The sequence below is a fragment of the Zingiber officinale genome, chromosome 2B, assembly GCF_018446385.1.
Source record: "Zingiber officinale cultivar Zhangliang chromosome 2B, Zo_v1.1, whole genome shotgun sequence".
Lineage (NCBI taxonomy): Eukaryota > Viridiplantae > Streptophyta > Magnoliopsida > Zingiberales > Zingiberaceae > Zingiber > Zingiber officinale.
Genome location: NC_055989.1, coordinates 92277590 through 92297002, shown reverse-complemented (window position 1 = coordinate 92297002; position 19413 = coordinate 92277590). Strand labels below are relative to the sequence as shown.

General features: G+C 35.1%; 1 protein-coding gene across 1 annotated transcript; it reads right to left on the bottom strand.

The window, feature by feature from the left end:
• Positions 1 to 3365: 3365 nt before the first annotated feature.
• LOC122046367 (protein MAEA homolog) lies at positions 3366 to 10687 on the bottom strand. Its single transcript, XM_042607024.1, has 7 exons — positions 10148 to 10687; positions 9870 to 10067; positions 5945 to 6067; positions 4961 to 5146; positions 4118 to 4251; positions 3768 to 3954; positions 3366 to 3665 (listed from the first exon to the last, which is right to left on the bottom strand). Exons 1-7 carry the CDS (start codon positions 10472 to 10474, stop codon positions 3564 to 3566), a joined length of 1257 nt encoding a protein of 418 aa, XP_042462958.1. The 5' UTR covers positions 10475 to 10687; the 3' UTR covers positions 3366 to 3563.
• Positions 10688 to 19413: the final 8726 nt, after the last annotated feature.

Genomic DNA, 19413 nt, shown 5'->3' with positions numbered 1-19413 from the left:
AGAACAGAAACATCAGAGCCACCTCGCACTGATGGCCCACGAAGCTGAAACAGAAGACGAGTCGGAAGATGAAGACGGGTCTGAACCCGAAACAAGCCACGAGTCCGTACTCGTTTCCGAAGGCCCGAATGAGGTATACTTTAATTTAAACAAAAAAATTTTTAGAATTATTTCCTGTTTAAACAATAAATTAATTAAAATAGAAAATGAAAACAAATCACTTCTTGAGGAAAATCAAAATCTCAAGGAACAAATCAAGAATTTAAATCCAACTCAAGATTCAACACTTGAGGAGGAGAATCTATCATTAAAAAATGATATTAAAAATTTAAAAGAAATGCTAGAAAAATTTACAACAAGATAAAAAAATCTTGACTTAATCCTGAACAATCAAAAAGCATGTTATAATAAAACCGGACTCGGATACAAGTCAAACTCAAATAAAACTTTTAAGTCATTAATAACTCAATACAAATCAACTAATCAAGCTTGGGTTCCAAAAGTGTGTCTGACCACGCAAGTAGTATTTAATCAATATTATATACCTAAAGAAAAAATACATTATATTAATAAACCAAACCAAAATCCAAAATACAAATCTAAATCAAATTCAAAATCTAAACACTTTAAAAATCAACAAAATTATCACCAAGCTAACCATAACTATAAAAAAAGATGGTAGTATATACAATGCTGAGATAGTGGTGGTCGTCATCAAGACATGGAAATCGGGATGCTGACGAACGCAGTGCTTGATCACAGGGATAGCCATCAATCCCTCGCCTGAAAGGAATCAAAATGATTAGGGTACGATCATAGAAAGACAGTCGAAGCTTGCAGGAACGGAGATAGAGAGCTTCTACCTAAAGAGACAGCGTGAAACCATAGGAGGGGACCGGGAGGCCGAGGCGAGGAAGGGTGGCCGAAGCGCTCGGGCCAACGGGTAGGGTGCTCCAGGCCGCGCAGCCTCCTCCATTGGACGAGCGCGTACATAAGCGGCGATGCCATTCGGGTCGCCGCTCTGTAGAGTCCGTACACCAGTTTGCCTCGGGCCTCCATCTGCCTCGTAGGGTGAACCTAACAGGAGGCGCCCCCACTCAAAGCGACAGCCGTGAATAATTTATCTTCGAGTATTCTCCGCGATTTGTCCGCGCCGAATTCAAGGAGTCGACGGTCCTCCTCTCCCTGGCCTGGCCTCCTTGGCTGCTTGCTTTCTTCTCACCAAACGCCACGCACTGATGGGCGAGGAAGGAGCCGAGGTTTTGGGTTCCACTTTTCCTTTTCCCGTCGAAGAATAGTTTCATTTTTGCACCTAAAAAATGATCTAATTTTATAAAAATATCTTGAAATTTTTTTTGAAAAGAATGAAAAAAAAAAAAGTAACATGTTCAAAATATAATTTTGGATGTAAGTTTATACTAATTTAAGAATATTGCTAATAATATTAGTCCACGAGATTAACAAATATATATATATTTTTACGGGTAATGTTAATACATTGACATTTTAATAAAATATATATATATATATTAATTACATATATCTATATACATATATTATAATTAAAAAATAAAATTTTTTAATATTCTAATCAACAAAATTTATTATTTTTTTTTTCAAAATTTGAACATGCATTAAATACAGAAGATTCCATTAAATATTCAACGATTGATGATTTAAAATTATGAAATTCAAAAAAAAAAACACGTAACTTTCAAATTTATCGGGACGCATTTATTTACCATTTTATCTGTCCCCATCACGTGTTATTTTGGATGTAAATAAATACTATCCCTCGGGTATGAATGTATGATATCATGATGTCGCGATAGAACATTTAGGTTATCATTTAGACATTCATACTTCGATCCCAGTTATAATGTATTTGTAAATCAAAGGATGTTGGGCGTCTGAGTTGATTGCCACGTGTGCTTTCCGATTTATCCTGGTGGTCAATAGAAAATTTTCATAGGATCAAACCAGTCATCTTCCGATAATAATCAATGAGGTTAATTAGGATTATTATTTTTTTTAATGTAAATATATATTAATTTAAAAATAATATTAATAATATTAGTCTAGATTAACTAAAAAAACTTTTATTTTGATTTTCATAGTTTGAGCATACTGTAAATGAAAAAAAAAAATCATTCAATATTCAGCCAAGGCGCACTTAAAATAGTGAAATTTGTCAAAAAGTGAAATTCGTAAAAACCGCATCTAACATTTAAATTTCTCAGATAACGCATTTACTTCCTATTTTATGTCTCTCGTCAATAAACATAGTGTGAAAGAACAATAATAATTATTATGATGTTAAATTTTAAAGAACAACATTACTATATTATATTTTAAAAATTAATATCACTTTATACTTATATAAACACTAAAATTAACACTACTATGATGTTGCATTTAATAAATAATATGAACAACACTTATATATTTTTAAAAAATAATACCACTACGATACCATATTTTAAATATCAACACCACTTTAATATTATATAAATCCTAAAATTAATACCATCTAACTGTTGATATTTGAAATGCAACACTACAATAGTATTATTTTTTAAATGTAACGAACAAATCTTCCTCCTGTCTCAATCATTATTTTAAAAATTAATAGTCATATATAATTTGAGTAAATCTTATTGATCAAAATCTGACCAATTAAAAAATTTTATCTCTCAATTATAATATATACATGTATATACATATAATTAATATCTATATATGATATTACTAAAATATCTATATATATATATATATATATATATATATATATATATATATATATATATATATATATTCTGGATAATCAAATTCTAACCATTTAATAATACTATTTAACTCTTTTATGTTAGTCTTGAAAAAAATTGATAGAGGCATTAGGAACGGACACAGACATCTCTTGCCAACTTGAATGCAACACCAATGATTAACGAAGAAATAAAAAAAAAAAAAAAAAAATACGTCAAATGAAAATTTTAAAAGTTAAAATACACCTTTTAAAATTTCCTAACTTTAAATGCGCCTTCGACGGTGACAGAGCCAGCCCCCGGTTAACACCTATCTTCTGATCAGACTTAATTTTTATATTTTCCATCTACCTCCCCTCTCCCACGTGCATTCTTCCCCCTCAACATCACCGGCCCCGCAGGATAAAGTAAATATTATAGTAGATTAACAAGTGGCTCCGCCTTGCCCTTTTGTCAATTGCAGTTGAATATTATAGTTTCTTAGTTATTACATATACTAGGCATTTTACATGTTGAATCATAAAATCACCTTCCACGACATTTTCATCATCGATGGCTTTGATGGCGTGTTGTTGGAAACACAAACTGGCAAAGCCGGACTGAACCTAGAGAACGATATGCATATAAAAGTAAGTATTACATGTTATGTGGGTATGTGAAATCACAGTTTTCCTGAAACCTAGTCTGAAACTGGGTTGCCAGTTCGCCATCACAATCAAACCAGCTTTAGATTATTCTTGCAAGAGGGCAACATAACCGGCACAATTTGCTCCAGTTGGGAGGTAAAGCTCCGTAAATTCATGAAATGAAGGCCTTCACAAGTTCGGTGAAGTTGCAAACCTCGCCGGTCCTCGGACAGGTGATTCTGCCGTCATTTTGTCTGGACATTTCTTCAAGAGCCTTCGCCATGATGAAGTGGACATAACATAAGATTAGCTTAGCGTATTATTAACTTCTGGTTTGAAGGCTCAGGTGATCAAGGTTGGTCAGAGATAGCCATACCTTAGTACTGTACACATGGCCATTTGGTAAAACAAGTGGTGGATTCTCATGGTCCATCGGCTTCTTGGAAATGTAGCAAACTAACTTAGAGTGGTGCAGTTTCGAGAATGGTAATGGTTCAGCCAATCTGCGGAAGCCTTCTTGGGATAATGGATCTTCTTTGCTGCAAGCCTCCTTGTAACAAAGTCTTAGTAAGGTCAAGAGAGAAACCAAGACTCCATGAGATATAAACAGCAAGGAATAAAAACAATAGTTGATAAAAGCCATCTCAAAAGATGATGGACATGGAAACAAGAGATTGACTGCGTTTTAAAGGTTTTTGAATTCATCATCTAATAAACCAAGGATACGGAGTCTTGAGGGCTGTCAAGCCAGCTTGGAGATAGATATTCAGTAGAGGTTCATTAGTCATGCCAAATAATCTACAGAATTCCTGCTTGAACTGCTCCACCAGATAGTCCCATTGTGTGGGCTCAAATAAGACCTAGAAAATTAAGAATATAAAAGCAAATAAAGGATAAGTGGGAAATTAATCAAATTGTAAAATGTAATGCGGTATTAGAGCAAAATTTCCTCTTCACGACTTGTGTGATCATAGAAGCCATAATATAGCCATCAATTCCCAACAATAACTATCTAGATCTGACCATTGGTTTCTAGTTTGAACACTACTGTCTCCTAATAGGAATTCAACAAAATCAACTTCAATACCAGATGCTGTAACTAAAGAACCCTGACATCAACTTTATAACTAGATCTTGAAACTAAAGAACTTCAAAATGTGGTGATATACACCTTCAAGTTCTATAAAGCAAGTAACTGTTATATCGAGCTATGAGTCTACACTTTCCTGGATAGAGTATGGATCAAACCCCAAGAAGCTCTTGCGGAAAGAAGAAAAGAAAAATCTTGAGCGAGAACTCAATATTGCTCTTTCATGAATAAAGCAATGGATTGAGAATTTTGAATAAAGTTATTATTTATTAGAGCAAAACGTGATGATAAGATGAACTCCATGAGAAAAAATAGTCTTCCATAGGAAAAATAAAAGGAAATAGACTAACTCGAACAAACTGAGGGAGACATACTTCTGCAAAATAAACAACCATTAGCAAAATGAAAGAATCATAAGCTAAGGTTTTACCTTTATCTAAAGAATGGTCTTTATGAGGACTAGAGAACTTTTGGCATACCTTATAAATTGAACATTCAGTATTGTGCCTAAAAGCCAATGTTGTCACAACACGCTGCATTTCCTTCATATTAGTAGCTGCCCAGGGTGCAAGATACCTTCGGGCATAGAAAATAGCTTTCATATGCTCATTAGCCCGCACTAGTTCTATAAACTCCTGAAGCCTCAGTTGAAACTCAAGCTTACTCTGCAATTTAGATTGACAAGAGATAAATGGTTTAAAAAAATTCACATTATCATTTATCCATAAATAATATTCTGCATAGATAAATCCGAACCCAACAGATTCTCATCTACTTAAAGGAAATCAAACTTGCTTTGTCATAAGCATATAGTATAATAAAGCAACTTAAGGTCTAAAGGAAAGCATGATATCTTCACTGGATTCACCATGTTTATTCTATATTTGGATAAAACATCAAATTATTTAATTAGATAAACAATAAAACACTATACAAGACCAGAAATGTCAGATAATAAACAGCATGTTTCCTTTCCTTTTCAGATCAATCAATTTCTCATTAGGTGATGCAGAAAAGGATATATTTGAACAAACATAAAGCCAGCAAGTATAGGTATACCAGCCTAATGACACAATTTAGTTGGTGACAGTTCTGACAAACTTTTAAGAGCATTATGAAGATTCAACTAGATCCTCAGAAGAGTTTCTTCTTATCACAACATCAAATTATAGATGCATTTCAATCATATTGAAGGCAATGCTCAGAAGAGTCATACTTCATTCGTGTCAAGAAAACAAAGCATATGATAAAATCTAAATCTCACCCCTAGAAGAGCAACACAATCTTGTTAAGTTCTAAAATTGTATTGAAAAGGTGTTACAAATATATCTTCTTACAAAAAGATAAATAAAATTACTGATACAAGTAGGGTTGTGCAATTGCCTGAGACAATTTAAAATAGTCAGAAATCAATTGGGGAAAATTAAGAATAAATCTTTCAGTTTATTGCATAAAAAAAATACCTTTGACTTCTTCAACCTGGGTTTGTTCTCTGCACACCATACTAAAGCAGGAGCCAGGTCCTTGTTCCGGAGAGATTCAATAACTCTCTTTGCCTCGAAAAAGACATCAATATCAGCAAGTTCCTATCACAAGCAACTTATTGGATCAGCCAGGACAAAGATGAAGCATTTTTTCAAGTGGGTGCCATGACTAAATTAAACAGCAATTGAACAAAATTTCCTATGGAAGTCTAATATCGGCTTGATGGCAATCTTTGTCAACTACATGAATTATGGAAAGCGCGAGGCCATATCATGTAAAAAAGCTCAAGGACATCCAAGTAAATAAGCGCCATATTTGTTCTTGCCAGTCTCTAGAAAGTAGAAACTAAATCTTCAGTGATTTTAATTTCCTTATACCTTGCTGTCAGGTTATATGTCCAAAATTACGGACAAAAATTTGAATGATATACAATGATAATCTCAATCATCAACGTAGTTACAAATGTTTAAATAGTTGGGCACCTTCAACAGTATTTACTATCAATACCTCATGGTGTGAATCAAAGGAATTCTTCTCTATGTTAACACAAAGGGAAATCCCTTGCTCGAGGTTCCCTGTGATGCAATGTAGTAGTTCTATGAGTGTTTATGTTCCCATACTTAGATGAACCCAAGGACCATGATCCTTTCATATAACTTGCTCAACCAATGACAGACAAAACAAGTTTCAATTGTCATTTCTTCAGACCACATAAACCTACTGCTGACGTTTTAAAATATTTATTTTGTACACATGAATTTCAACAAACTATGTAAATGTCAGAAATAAAAATAAGAAATAAAACTCATGATCCTAATGGGACTCAAATTGAGTCACATTAAGGTGTATGGATCAAATCACCAATTAAAATCCAAAATTGATATATATTAGCTCCAATCGCATCTGTCTAACCATCCTCAAATTTGATATGATACTCATCTCCAAGCAGAAGGGGAGCCTTAGTGCAACGGTAAAGTTGTTGCTTTGTGACCAAAAGGTCACGGGTTCGAATCCTGAAAACAGCCTCTTGCAAAAAGCAAGGTAAGGCTGCGTACAATGGGCCCGAGACCCCGCATAACGGGAGCTTCGTGCACCGGGCTGCCCCCTTTTTTTTTTTTTACTCATCTCCAAGCACTGAGCACCAATGCCCACCAATTAGATAAATCAAAGATGCTAAACCAAAGACTGATTATATATTGGGGACAATTTCAATAAAAGCATATAAATAGCTGCCAAATTTTGAGAATTAAATAAAGGACAGTCAAATGCACGAAGCTCCCGCCAATGAGAGGTTGTTTTCGAACTCAAACATGTGTCCTTTTAGTCACATAGCAGCAACTTTACATTGCACCAAGGTTCCCCTTCAAATTTTGAGAATTAAATACAACAACAAATTTCAATTGATAAGACAACTTCTACAATCTACCAAGAATGTCACATGGGTTGAGTTAATAAAAGGAGGATCACATGAGAAGGGGAGGACGAAACAGAAAGAGAAAACAACAAAAAAGACTAGGCCAACACCTTTACACCATGAGCAACATGGACAAGGTAAATAAAAAAAATCTCCTCTCCCTTCTCTCTCATTTGGCAGGACATTGTTGATGCCATCTTTAGTGGAGAAGCAAGCTGAAGATGCAAGCCAGATAAGCTTCCCCTTACTTTTCCACAAGCCTCAGCTTCTTTGCAGCCCCTTTATATGCCCTCTTTAACGCCAACAATAGGGAAGATGAAGAAGAAAGTATGGATAAGGTAATTAAATTAAAATAATATCATCTCCCTTCTCTCTCATTTTGCAGAACACAGCCAAAGAAAAGTGCGACAAAATTATCCACCCATTGCTCTTCGTTGACGCCACCTACAAAGGAGAAGCAAGCCGGAAAAGCTTCCCCCTACTTCTCCACAAGCCTCAGCTTCTTTGCCAGCCCCTTTATATGCCTTCTTAGATGCCAATAATAGAGAAGACGAAGAGGCAATGGGAGAAGGGGTGGTACTTGTCCTATTGTCAAGTTTGCCCATCCGCCACTAAGGCCCTTTGCCTTCCAAAGCCCAGGCAGCTCTCGAGTGTTCCTTGAAACCCACCAGGTCTCACCATCAGTGCCCCCCTTGAAGTCAGTCAATCCACATCATTGGTTGACATCGCTCATCGCAGTGGAGAGAAGCAAATCAAACAACCCAAACGGGCTATATCATCCACGGAGAAGATAAGAAGACTCTAATTATCAAAGCTTGATCAATCGGCCATCCAAGCTGTCACCATCTTTGGTTGCATGCACAGTTCATGGAGGCATAGGAAGGCATGGTCTTGCCCTACCCTTTTGTTCAGCTAAAATTTAAGAAACAAGGAATTAATGAGGCTCTTTAATTGGCCATCCAAGCCTCTTTGATTGACTCAGCCAAAATCTAATATCGCTCAAGCCACATTTCCCTGTTCTCCATGCAAAGGAAGAAAAAAAAGGGCAAAAGTTGTACAAGACAGAAATTGATATAAACGTGGTCCATACCACATATTAAACCAAAACGAACCTCTCTTTTGAACTGATCAACTCCAAGACCACCTCTACATATGGAGAAATTTACTGAGACCAAAATTGCAAAGGGAGGTCACCTCTAAATACCGGCTCAAGAGCTCTCTTGTCTTGCATCACCAATTAAACGCAATGCAACATTACCCAAGAAGAAGAAAATTATGACACTACCATGCACCCTGGTGTATAAGTTTCTATTTTATGTGCAAACAAAGGTTGATTCAAGTCAGGTTGATTAAAAAGACATGGCCGAATTAATCCACATGATGGAAATTACGCGTATAACAAATGGTTCAAAATTTCCAACTGATTTTACTCAATGCTTTGGAACCCAAGTAAATAATAAAGCCTCGTCTCATAAGCGTGAATTTGAGGAAGATCGATCACAATATATTTTGAATTTTAAATTCCCCGGTTCCAAGCAAGAAGGATGCATTTTCAATAACACGCCATCTTTTCTAATAGTTTATACACAGAATGTCAAAATCATAATTAACTTGGATTAGTGATGCAATAAGGCCAAGAAGATCAGAGAACAAGTCCAGTTTCATACACTAAAAGGAATTGGAAAGGGTTAAACAGAAAGGAGTTGAAGAATGACAAGCACAATAAAATAAAGATGACAATGGAGAAGACACTTGTGAAGAAATGGAACTGACTATTTCTCAAACTAAGCTCCTTGAGATTGACAGTGCCATTTTATAAATATACCACATGCACACTTTGAACCATGACACTAATTACTTAGCGTCCCTATAAACTAAATCAGAAAAGAGGATGATTGAAGGTAGATCCTTTAATGAAAAGATTAAAATTATGATTTGCTAGTATGTGCTTGTTCTAACCTTGCACATTAATCTTACTGAAAATAGCAGTCTTACTTCAACAGAATCTTCAAAGATACTGAGACCCCAAGAGACATCCTAATTAAAATGATAAATCTAGGATATCTAATTTTACAAATTAGTTATGCCTAGAAATAATTCAATTAGAAGTAGAATACCTAACTACTAAGTTTAGGGCCCATAAATATTCTTCTCCCACCTAGCAAATTTTCTGATAGTGTTCTTCTAAATTTCAACAATCTCTCCCTGATGAGGAAGAACCAAGCCTTGGCCAGCAATGAATATTGCACATATGGTAGGACAGGAAAGCGCTTGATGATGAAAAAAATACAAAGAATAAAACACTGCTGAATTGCATTACAATAGTCAGAAACATATGTATTGCAACTATTAGCAGCTTAGAAGCAATAACATATGTGTGCTTCAACTTTTTTATGTTTATCATAGAGATAAAATGATCTAATCATGGAAGCGACAAAATATTTATAAATGACAGTTTTGCTTGAGCTAAATGGGTTAGCGCTTAGTACCTGAATGTCGGCGGTCTCTGCAAGGTTCTTTGCAGAATCATAGTAAGACATCCTTAGCAAATAATCAACTAGTATTCGGTTTAATCTGGCATCCTTCCAATCATCCAATTTATCTGCATCTGCAACCGAACCTAAATGCTCCAACCGAGCACGGCACCTTTGTACCTGCACATTCTCCACCTTGCCCCCCTCTTCCAGCTGCAGTAAATGATAAAAAAAACACATGATCAGTCAAAGATCTCTGAACATCCAACAAAGCTTCTACCAGTAAACGGTACCTTGCGCTTTAGGCCCTGGAGGCGGGTGACGAGGGAGCTGAGGCGGGTAAGGGTTTCGTCCATCGACCTAGAATCCGATGATCCGGATGCCTCAGCAACACTGTTGAGGACGGCAGTGAACTCCCTCTCGGCGAGGCGGTAGTTGCTGCGAATCGTCTTCTTGAGATGCTCCAAGGGAACCCTAACGAGCTGGTGCTCCAATTTGAGGGACTCGGCGATCTGGGCAAGACGGGCAGTGGAGGTATGTGCCGCTGCAACCGCAGGAGCAGCGGCTGAGGCGTCGCCGTTTGGGGCGGCATCGATCGCCATGTCCACTGCCATGTCCATCGCCGGCGACTACAGGAAGGGGGAAACTGATGGGAGTGGAGAGACAACAGAAGGGGAAGAAGCAATGACAGTTTATTGGCGGCGGAGATAGGAATTCGTCATTGCCTTGATGTGAGAATGGCGTCGATCTTTCTCGGTATCATTTTTCTCTTTCTTGGTTTTTTTTTTCGGATGATTGTTTGTTCCGAAAAAGTTTGATTGTTGATGTTGTTTGTTTGACTAGCTAGCGATCATAAAGAATGATATTTGAGTAAGTTACCAAGTTTGCGTAAGTTTTTGGGTTAATCTGCAAAACTTTAATTTTTTTTTGTTTTGTTTCAGATAAGAAAAAAGAAAGGAAAGAAGAAAAGAAAAGAATTCCCAATTAAATTATTAAAACTTTATTTTTTTTGTTTGAGATAAGAAAAAAAAACAGAAAAGAAAAGTCTCTAAAAGGAATCTAAATTCCCAATTAGATTATTAAAACCACTCCTTCAAATTTTAGAATTATTATTATTATTTATTATTTAAAAAATAAGTCATTTAATTTTAATAAATAAAATAATTGAATAATCTTTCAAAATTATATATATATATATATCGTTTACATTGTTTTTTTAATGCAATCACATGTTTGCATGTGGTTTTGATATATAGACAATATTATTTATGTTATATGAATGTAAGTAGACGTGGGAAGTAAATTTGATATAAGAGCATCCACTGTGAGCTGGCAATGGTGAAAAACCTCTCTCTCGTAGTGGAGGGAGGGTTTTCCCTTTAATCGAAGAAATGACTCCGTGGTTATAGAGCCGTTTCTTCGATTTTTTATTTTTTTATATATATTTTTTAATAATAGTAAAAAAATAAAAACAAAACAACGGCTAATGTTTTAGCCGTTGTATGTCGTTGAACAACGACTAACTTTTAGCCGTTGTTCAACAGTGATAATTTAATTTTTTTAATATATAAAAAATCTATAAATATGATATCTATTTCATTCATTCCATTGTTATTTTTGCTCTCAACTCATTTCTTCCTTTCATTCCCTATTTGTATTTGAGATGGATGAAAATCTCAATACTTCCTTTACGAATCTTTTGAATTCTTCAAATACGGAAGGAAATACATCTTCTCAAAATACTGGCATTCCTCCAAATATCCAATATCCTCATATTTTCTCTGACACACAATATCCTCCAAATTTCCAAAATATTTCATATATTCCACAATATTCTCCAAATTTCCCAAATTCCCAAAGTTCTCAAAATTGTTTGCAGACGTGGAATCCAAGTAACGCCGTCGCAGCTCCATTTGGTATGTATTCATCCCAAGATTAGTCAACAATGGGTAGTCAACTTGGGATGTCTTATCCTTACGTATTTTCTCCTACTCAATCACCTATCATACTTTCGAATGAATCAAGAAGGGCAACTATTGATCCATCTATCAGCGACAAAGAATCTCTAACACCATCATCTGTTCCAGCAACACAGTTGTCACCACACTCATCACAAGAAGAGTGTGAAGTTGAGCTTGAGGAAAATGAATTGAAACGAAGATTTTGGTCTCTCGATGAAGATGTGGTCCTTGCGAAGTCATGAGCAACTTAGTTAAGCACTGATGCAATCATTGGTAATGACCAGAAGGATCAAGCTTTTTAGAAACGTATAGTTGATTACTACAACAAACATTGCCCCCATTGGATCTATGACGAGAAGTTATCAGCGGTTGAAATCATATTATTATAGGTTTACACCGATGCAAATGAATTTTCTGCAACTTATAATAATTTTTATACTTATCGGCAAAGCGGTTGGAGTGATGAGAATGTGTTGTAGAATGTACTAAATATGTGGAAAGCCTACAACAATAACAAGGATTTTAAGTATATGCATGTGTGGAGGGTTCTCAAAGAATATAATAAATATACTCCACAATCAGTTGCTCATTACTCTAACAAGAAGGCAAGGACATCCGAATCAGGGGAAACACTTCAACATCAAATCCAAATACAAGTGTTGATTTAGATGACTCTGAAGTCCGCATTCGTCCGATAAGGCAAAAGGCAGCAAAGAGGAAGGGCAAATCTAAAGCCAGAGAGGGTGACATAATGAAACATAGCATCGACAAAGAATGACATGATATTAAAAAATATCAAATAAAAAATGGCTTTACGGGAAGCCGAAATCTTTCATAAGGATTATGAAATTCTTACGAAGGATACCAGTGAGATGACACCAAGACAACTTTATTTACATGAGAAAATGGTGGAAAAAATTAAACAGAGATATAGTCTGGTGTGATGTAGATGAGTTTACGTTTATTTTTATATATTATTATAATTTATGTCTTTTTATTTGATGCACTATAATATTTATGTATTTTTTTTAATTATTAATATTATTTCATGTTAGTAATTTATAAATTTAAATTTTATAAAAATTTAATGGTGTATAATGTAAAATATGAAGGAGAAATGAGAATTATATATAATGAAAAGTGTGAGACCCATGAAGGAGTTGTTGAGAGGTTTTTTGATAGTGGAAAGAGGTGTGAGGTTTTTAACTTTTGATATGGCCAGATGTGGCAACCAAGGAGCTCTCAATGAGCTCTAACCTGATAGGATCTTTGCGTTAGGCTAGAGGGGGGTGAATAACCTTTCTTCCAATTTGTGACCTACAATTTGTTAGCGAAAGCACAAAAAGAAATGAAATTGAAAGACAATAAGAAGACAAGGCTAACTCCTCGATTTACTTGGTCTCCACCTCCTTGAGGTGACTAATCCAAGGCACACACACACCCAATCAAACTTCACTAACAACTTCTCCTTTTCGATCTAAGAACGAAGGTGGAGAAACCTTTACAAGATGATCTCTTTCTCTCACAAGATTTAGAATGAGCTTAGGAAGAAGAGAATGAGAGTTACCTTTGTCTCTCCAAGCTTCTAACCTTATATACAAGTTGCTGAAAAACGTGATACCAGTCGACTGCTGAAACATGCAGCCGACTGGTAGCACACAACGACTACTGTTCTCGTCCAAATCTGCGAGGATTCTGTGCGTCATCATTCTAACGGTATTATACCAGTCGACTGGTAAAACATGCAGTCGACTGGTATCCGTAAGCGAACAGAATGTTTCACACTCCTACACATCCTCTCTGGAGTTTTCCTTGAAGCCTTCCTCCTCAGCCCTTGTCCCTCAGATGCACTCAAGCCTACAGCTCTTCTTCGTGTCATCCTTCACATTGCCTTGAGGTTTACTTCCCTTCACTCCGTTGCTCCTTATCCGTGGTCCCTCGGATGCACCATCCTTCACCAATCTTCAAGGACCTTAGCCATAGGATGAGACTTTCCAAGCTTGTGTATACCTGCACCACTTAAGTGCATATTAGAACCAATATAAAACCTAACTTAAATTCTTTGACACACACATCAAAAACAATGATCGCCCATTTAATCCTAGGTCGATTGTTTCAACATAACCATTGTGAATACTCTTACGAACAAAAAGGATTTCAGATCGACAATCGTAGACAATGCGGCACCCATCGTCTACCTTTGCTAACGTGGATTGCAATTATTAAGAGAATGAAAGAGCTCCCACTATGAGCTGGCAGCAGGGAAAAACCTCCCTCCCATAGTGGAGGGAGGTTTTGCCCTTTAATCGAAGAAGCGGCTCTATGGTTACGGAGTCGCTTCTTCAACTTTTTATTTTTATTTTTTATATTATTTTTTTTAATAATCATAAAAAAAAATAAAAATAGAACAATGGCTAATGTTTTAGCCATTGTATTTCGTTAAACAATGGCTAATTTTTTGCCATTGTTCAACGGTTATAATTTAATTTTTTAATATATAAAAAAATCTATAAATATGAGATCTATTTCATTTATTCCATTGCTATCTTTGCTCTCAACTCATTTCTTCCTTTCATGCCCTATTTGCATTCGAGATGGATAAAAATCTCAATACTTCCTTTACGAATCTTTTGAATTCTTCAAATACGGAAGGAAATACATCCACTATGTGAAAATGGACAATAGACTTCGCCACGGTTTACTTCGTCAATTAGTAATTACGAAGTAATATATGCTAATTAACTTCGGTAATAAATTTGATAAAGTAAATATGATTTTAGACTTCATATGTTTAAAAATGTGGATCTCACTTCTAATTTTATCTGATATTTTATTTTGTAATATATATTTGATGAAGTAATAAGTTATAAAATAAAATTCATATATCTAAGTGCTGAAGTAATAAGTTTGATTGGGTTAAAAGTTTTGCTATAACTTAAATCGGTTTATTAATTTTACCATCAATAATATGTGCTAAAACCTAAGTTCCGCAAGAAGCAATTCCCAATCGCCTTTTTCTCCTTCAGATTTTTCCCCGACGCAAGCCGTCGGCCATTCGTGTTTTCCCCGACGACAACCTTCTCCTTTTTCCCCGACGCAAACCCTTCGTGTTGAGACACCTTCACTTCCTCTCCTCTTTGCACGCTAAGTTTTTTCCCTCTCTACCCCCTTCTTCCTTTCCTCTCTACCGCACCATTAGTGTTCTTCCCCTCTGCAGTGCCGCTAGGGAATTGAAGTGAAGTGAGGGAGAAAAGTCACTACGCCATCAAGGATATCATCAGGTGACTTCTTTATATAATTTTTAATCCTCAGTGGCTTGGCTTGGCTTGGGCTCGCTTTCTTCAAGGAGGAAAGTGAAGTGAGGGAGGGAGTGTGAGATCTTAGAGTGGAGTGGGATTGAGAATGGTAGTTTGGAGCTCTCCAGATTTTCGATCCCCACTTCGTTTCTTCCTCCTACTGCTTTTTCTCCTTCTCACGGCACAATGTGGCGTGACCTATGAAAAGAAGGCCATCGTCATCCATGGCCAGAGAAAGATCCTCATCTTAGGCTCCATTCACTACCCTAGGAGCACCCTAGAAGTACTTTCTCATAAAAAATCCTTCTTTTATCTCCTTATCTTTTAGTAATCTTCTTTTGGTTCTGTAGGTGACTCTTTTTGAGGGTTTTTGCCCTAATTTTATATGCACATCATTGATTGTTGTTTTTTTTGTGTGTTAGATGTGGGATGGACTTTTAAAAAAAGCTAAGGATGGAATCTTGGATGTTATACAAACCCACGTCTTTTGAAATGGTCATCAGCCTTCACTTGGCAGTGTATTTTCTTGTCTTTTCTTGATAATTTCTTGTTTTTTTCTTCTTGTGCTTTGATTTGATGGAGAACTATATTTCTTAGATGGATTACCTTGAGTTGGTGCAATTTATTTTTCTTACTTTTTAGGCAGTATAATTTCAAAGGAAGGTATGATTGGGTGAGGTTTATCAAGACAGTCCAGAAGGTAGGACTGTACATCTCTGTGCTGAATGGAATTTTGGGTACTTCTATCACAGATTCTTCGTGTGGATAACTCATCTTAACTATTATATTTCTCATTTTTGTTTTCTTCGTTTGTTTAGAGGATTTCCAGTTTGGTTGAAATATGTCCCTAGAATCATCTTCAGAACAGACAATGAACCTTTCAAGGTAAATTCCTTAAACCACTCTTTTATGTTATATTCTTCTTGTGTTGGATTGTTGATGTAAGAACAATGTAGTCTTCCCTATTTATTTTAAGTTTTAAAAGGGGGTTATTTGTTGGATTTGTTGCATGCCTTGCAAGTATATGCTTAAATGCTCTATACAGATGGCTATGTAAGGTTTCACTAAGAAAATTGTTGATATGATGAAAATTGAATCACTTTTTGCTTCTCAAGGCAGCCTGATCATCCTTTCTCAGACATGTTTTTTCTCATGTGTTCTCAATGTGGTAACTTAATGTTAAATTATGTTTCTAAGTTTTATTTCATGGGTCTTGAATGTAGATTGAAAACGAATATGGGCCTGAAAGTAAGGCATTTGGCATTGTTGGTCATGCATATTTAAATTGGGTTGCACAAATGGCTCTTGGATTGGGAACTGGTAGGAATCAAATATTATTATTCTATGCTCAGTTTTTTCTTTGTGTTTAGTGACTTCTTCATATAAACATTAAGATGGAATTATATCGAACGGATTACTACGGATGAACTCATTGCTTTTATTCATTGTTGACTTGGAGTTGAAGCTAATTCAAGTGACTTACTTGTCCCTTAACTGGTCGCTGATGTGGCATAGAAGGGCATAACAAGAATCCTCTATTTGAGAAGTGTGCTTGTTTCAGTGTGAATCCATCAGGAGCTTGACTTCCATACTGGAGGACAATTAGTTAAACATGCTTGAGTATGAATACGTGCAAATTCATCTTTTTGATATTTTTCTTTTGACTTGATTGTTTTTTACCTATATGAACTTGAAGTCTATTTTTTTTGGCGAGTAATGAGCTCCTATTTAATGAATATCTCATTTGTATATTATTTCCTTCTAAATCCTTATAATTGATTTATAGATTTGAAGACAATTTGGATAATGTATAGTTCATGGATGATGAGCTTCTATTTGATGAATATCTCATTATTGTATTATTGCTTTTTAAATTTGCATAACTAGTTTATACATTGGAAGTTGGATAATGCTTGATGTTAGATACTTTTACTAATAGATGTTGTTACAAACTGTTCAAGTTTTATGATGATGATTATGGTTATCTTGTATGTTTAGGTCATTAATGTTGATGTCTTAGTCCTTTGGTTATGTTCTAGTTTTACCTTGTATGTGTATCAGTGTAGCATTTTTTTAGTTAGTTTTGCATTTTTTGTTGTGAATGGAATCAATCTAGTGCATTTTTACCTAATGGGGTAGGCACAATCCAGCCGTTAATTAACCCTTTAGGAATATGTCTTTGTTTGATAATAAAACCATCTATATTTAGCTATTATTGCTTATTGGCCTTTCTCGGCTTTGTATTCCTATTAATTTTTTAATGGAAGAAATAAGCTAGTATTCACATTGTTTTGTTTGCATTAATCACATCTTAAATTTATGATTGATGTTGAGTGGGGATCTTGAACAACGGTGACCATTGGATCTTGACTATAATTAATGAAGATAAGAATATGATATATTTATTGGACTTTTTGAGTAACAGGAAGCGAGACTATGCTTGGCAAACTATTGTGACAAAGTAAGTAGTAGATTATACTAATTTTGAATGCATTCAATTCATTATAGGTTGTAAAAATAATGTTCTATTGTTTACAATGTAGTGGGGTCAAGATATACAATGCATCAAGGGGTATTTCAAAAGGACCAAGTTTTAAACAATTGATAGTACAATTAATAATTTTTATTATTTAGATTGTGACTTCTTGCATGACATTTTCAATTTTATTAAGGTAATCTTAAACAAAATGGTGGTGTTGAATGTGGATATTGTGTGATGCGGTACATGAAAGAGATAGTTTTGGATGAAGATCCCCAATTGGCGAGAAAGGTGAATTTCTTCTTTATGAAATATTTTCTTTATAAAATATTGAGTCATTTTTTATTGATCCTCAAACTTCTATTAATGTTTCAGTTTGCAGCATTAAAAAATAAACAGTATTACAATCAATCTCAGTATGATGAAGTCAGAAGTGAATGGAGCGAATTCGTCTACTTCTATGTGGGTGTCTAAGTGTAGGCTATGATATAAATTTTAGACATGTATTTAGAGATTTATGGATACAAAAGTTTTTGAGTTATAGTTAAACATGTCTTTTATGAATACACTTTTGGATTGTATTTAATACAGATTTGTGATATATTTGTTTAATTTTGGTGGTAAAAAATATTGTGTTGTAGTAAAATATTATAATATAAATTTTTGTCGATTAAAATTGTATTGCAGTAAAATATGGTCAATTACTTTGATACTATAAATAAATGATGAAGTAATACAATAGAAAAGACTTCGCTAAATTTAAATAGTGGTGTAGTTAAAAAAAACTATTTACTTCACTACTGATTAAATTTATGAAGTAGTTCATATAAATTACTTCGCTACATTAAATTTTCTGTTGTAGTAAATTTACTCTATTACTTCTATATTACGATGAAGTAATACAATAATAAATACTTCAACCAAGACAAATTATGCAGAAGTAAAATTAAACATTTACTGTACCAGAATTCAAAAATTGTGAAGTTGTATACCTATTTTACTTCGTCAAAAACGAAACCTATGAAGTAATACATCATCAACTACTTCGGTCATTTTACTGGTCTCGATGAAGTAATAGAGTTTTTTTACTTCGAAAACGGTCCGATTTTGAACCAGTGATAGACTTCAGTAAACATGTGGTGAAGTAAAAAATTGACCCTTTTACTTCACGTGCGTCTACTTCGGTAATTATCTACCTATTACTTCGGATAATATCCGAAGTCTATTGTCAATTTTCACATAGTGATCTTCTCAAAATACTCGCATTCCTCAAAATATCCAATATCCTCATATTTTCTCTCACACACAATATCCTCCAAATTTTCAAAATATTTCATATGTTCCACAATATTCTCCAAATTTCTCAAATTCCCAAGTTCTCAAAATTTTTTGCAGACGTGGAATCCAAGTAATGTCGCCGCAGCTTCGTTTCGTATGTATCCATCCCAAGATTGGTCAGCAATGGGTAGCCAACTTGGGATGCCTTATCCTTACGTATTTTCTCCTACTCAACCACCTGTCATACTTCCGAATAAATCAAGAAGCGCAACTATTGATTCATCTATCAGCGATAAAGAATTTGTTCCAGCAACTCAATTACCACCACACTCATCACAAGAAGAGTGTGAAGTTGAGCTTGAGGAAAATGAATTGAAACGAAGATTTTGGTCTCTCGAAGAAGATGTGATCCTTGCGAAGTCATGAGCAACTTAGTTAAGTACTGATGTAATCATTGGTAATGACCAGAAGGATCAAGCTTTTTAGAAACGTATAGCTGATTACTACAACAAACATTGCCCCATCGGATCTATGACGAGAAGTTA

What these genes read in the sequence shown, in the direction of transcription:
- LOC122046367 (XM_042607024.1), bottom strand. Translation starts at nt 10,474, where the DNA reads ATGGACATGGCAGTGGACATGGCGATCGATGCCGCCCCAAACGGCGAC. An exon ending in CAGAGACCGCCGACATTCAG is followed by an intron (nt 6,068 to 9,869) that starts GTACTAAGCGCT and finishes TGCTTGTGATAG; the next exon opens with GAACTTGCTGATATTGATGT. An exon ending in CTGAATGTTCAATTTATAAG is followed by an intron (nt 4,252 to 4,960) that starts GTATGCCAAAAG and finishes TTAATTTTCTAG; the next exon opens with GTCTTATTTGAGCCCACACA.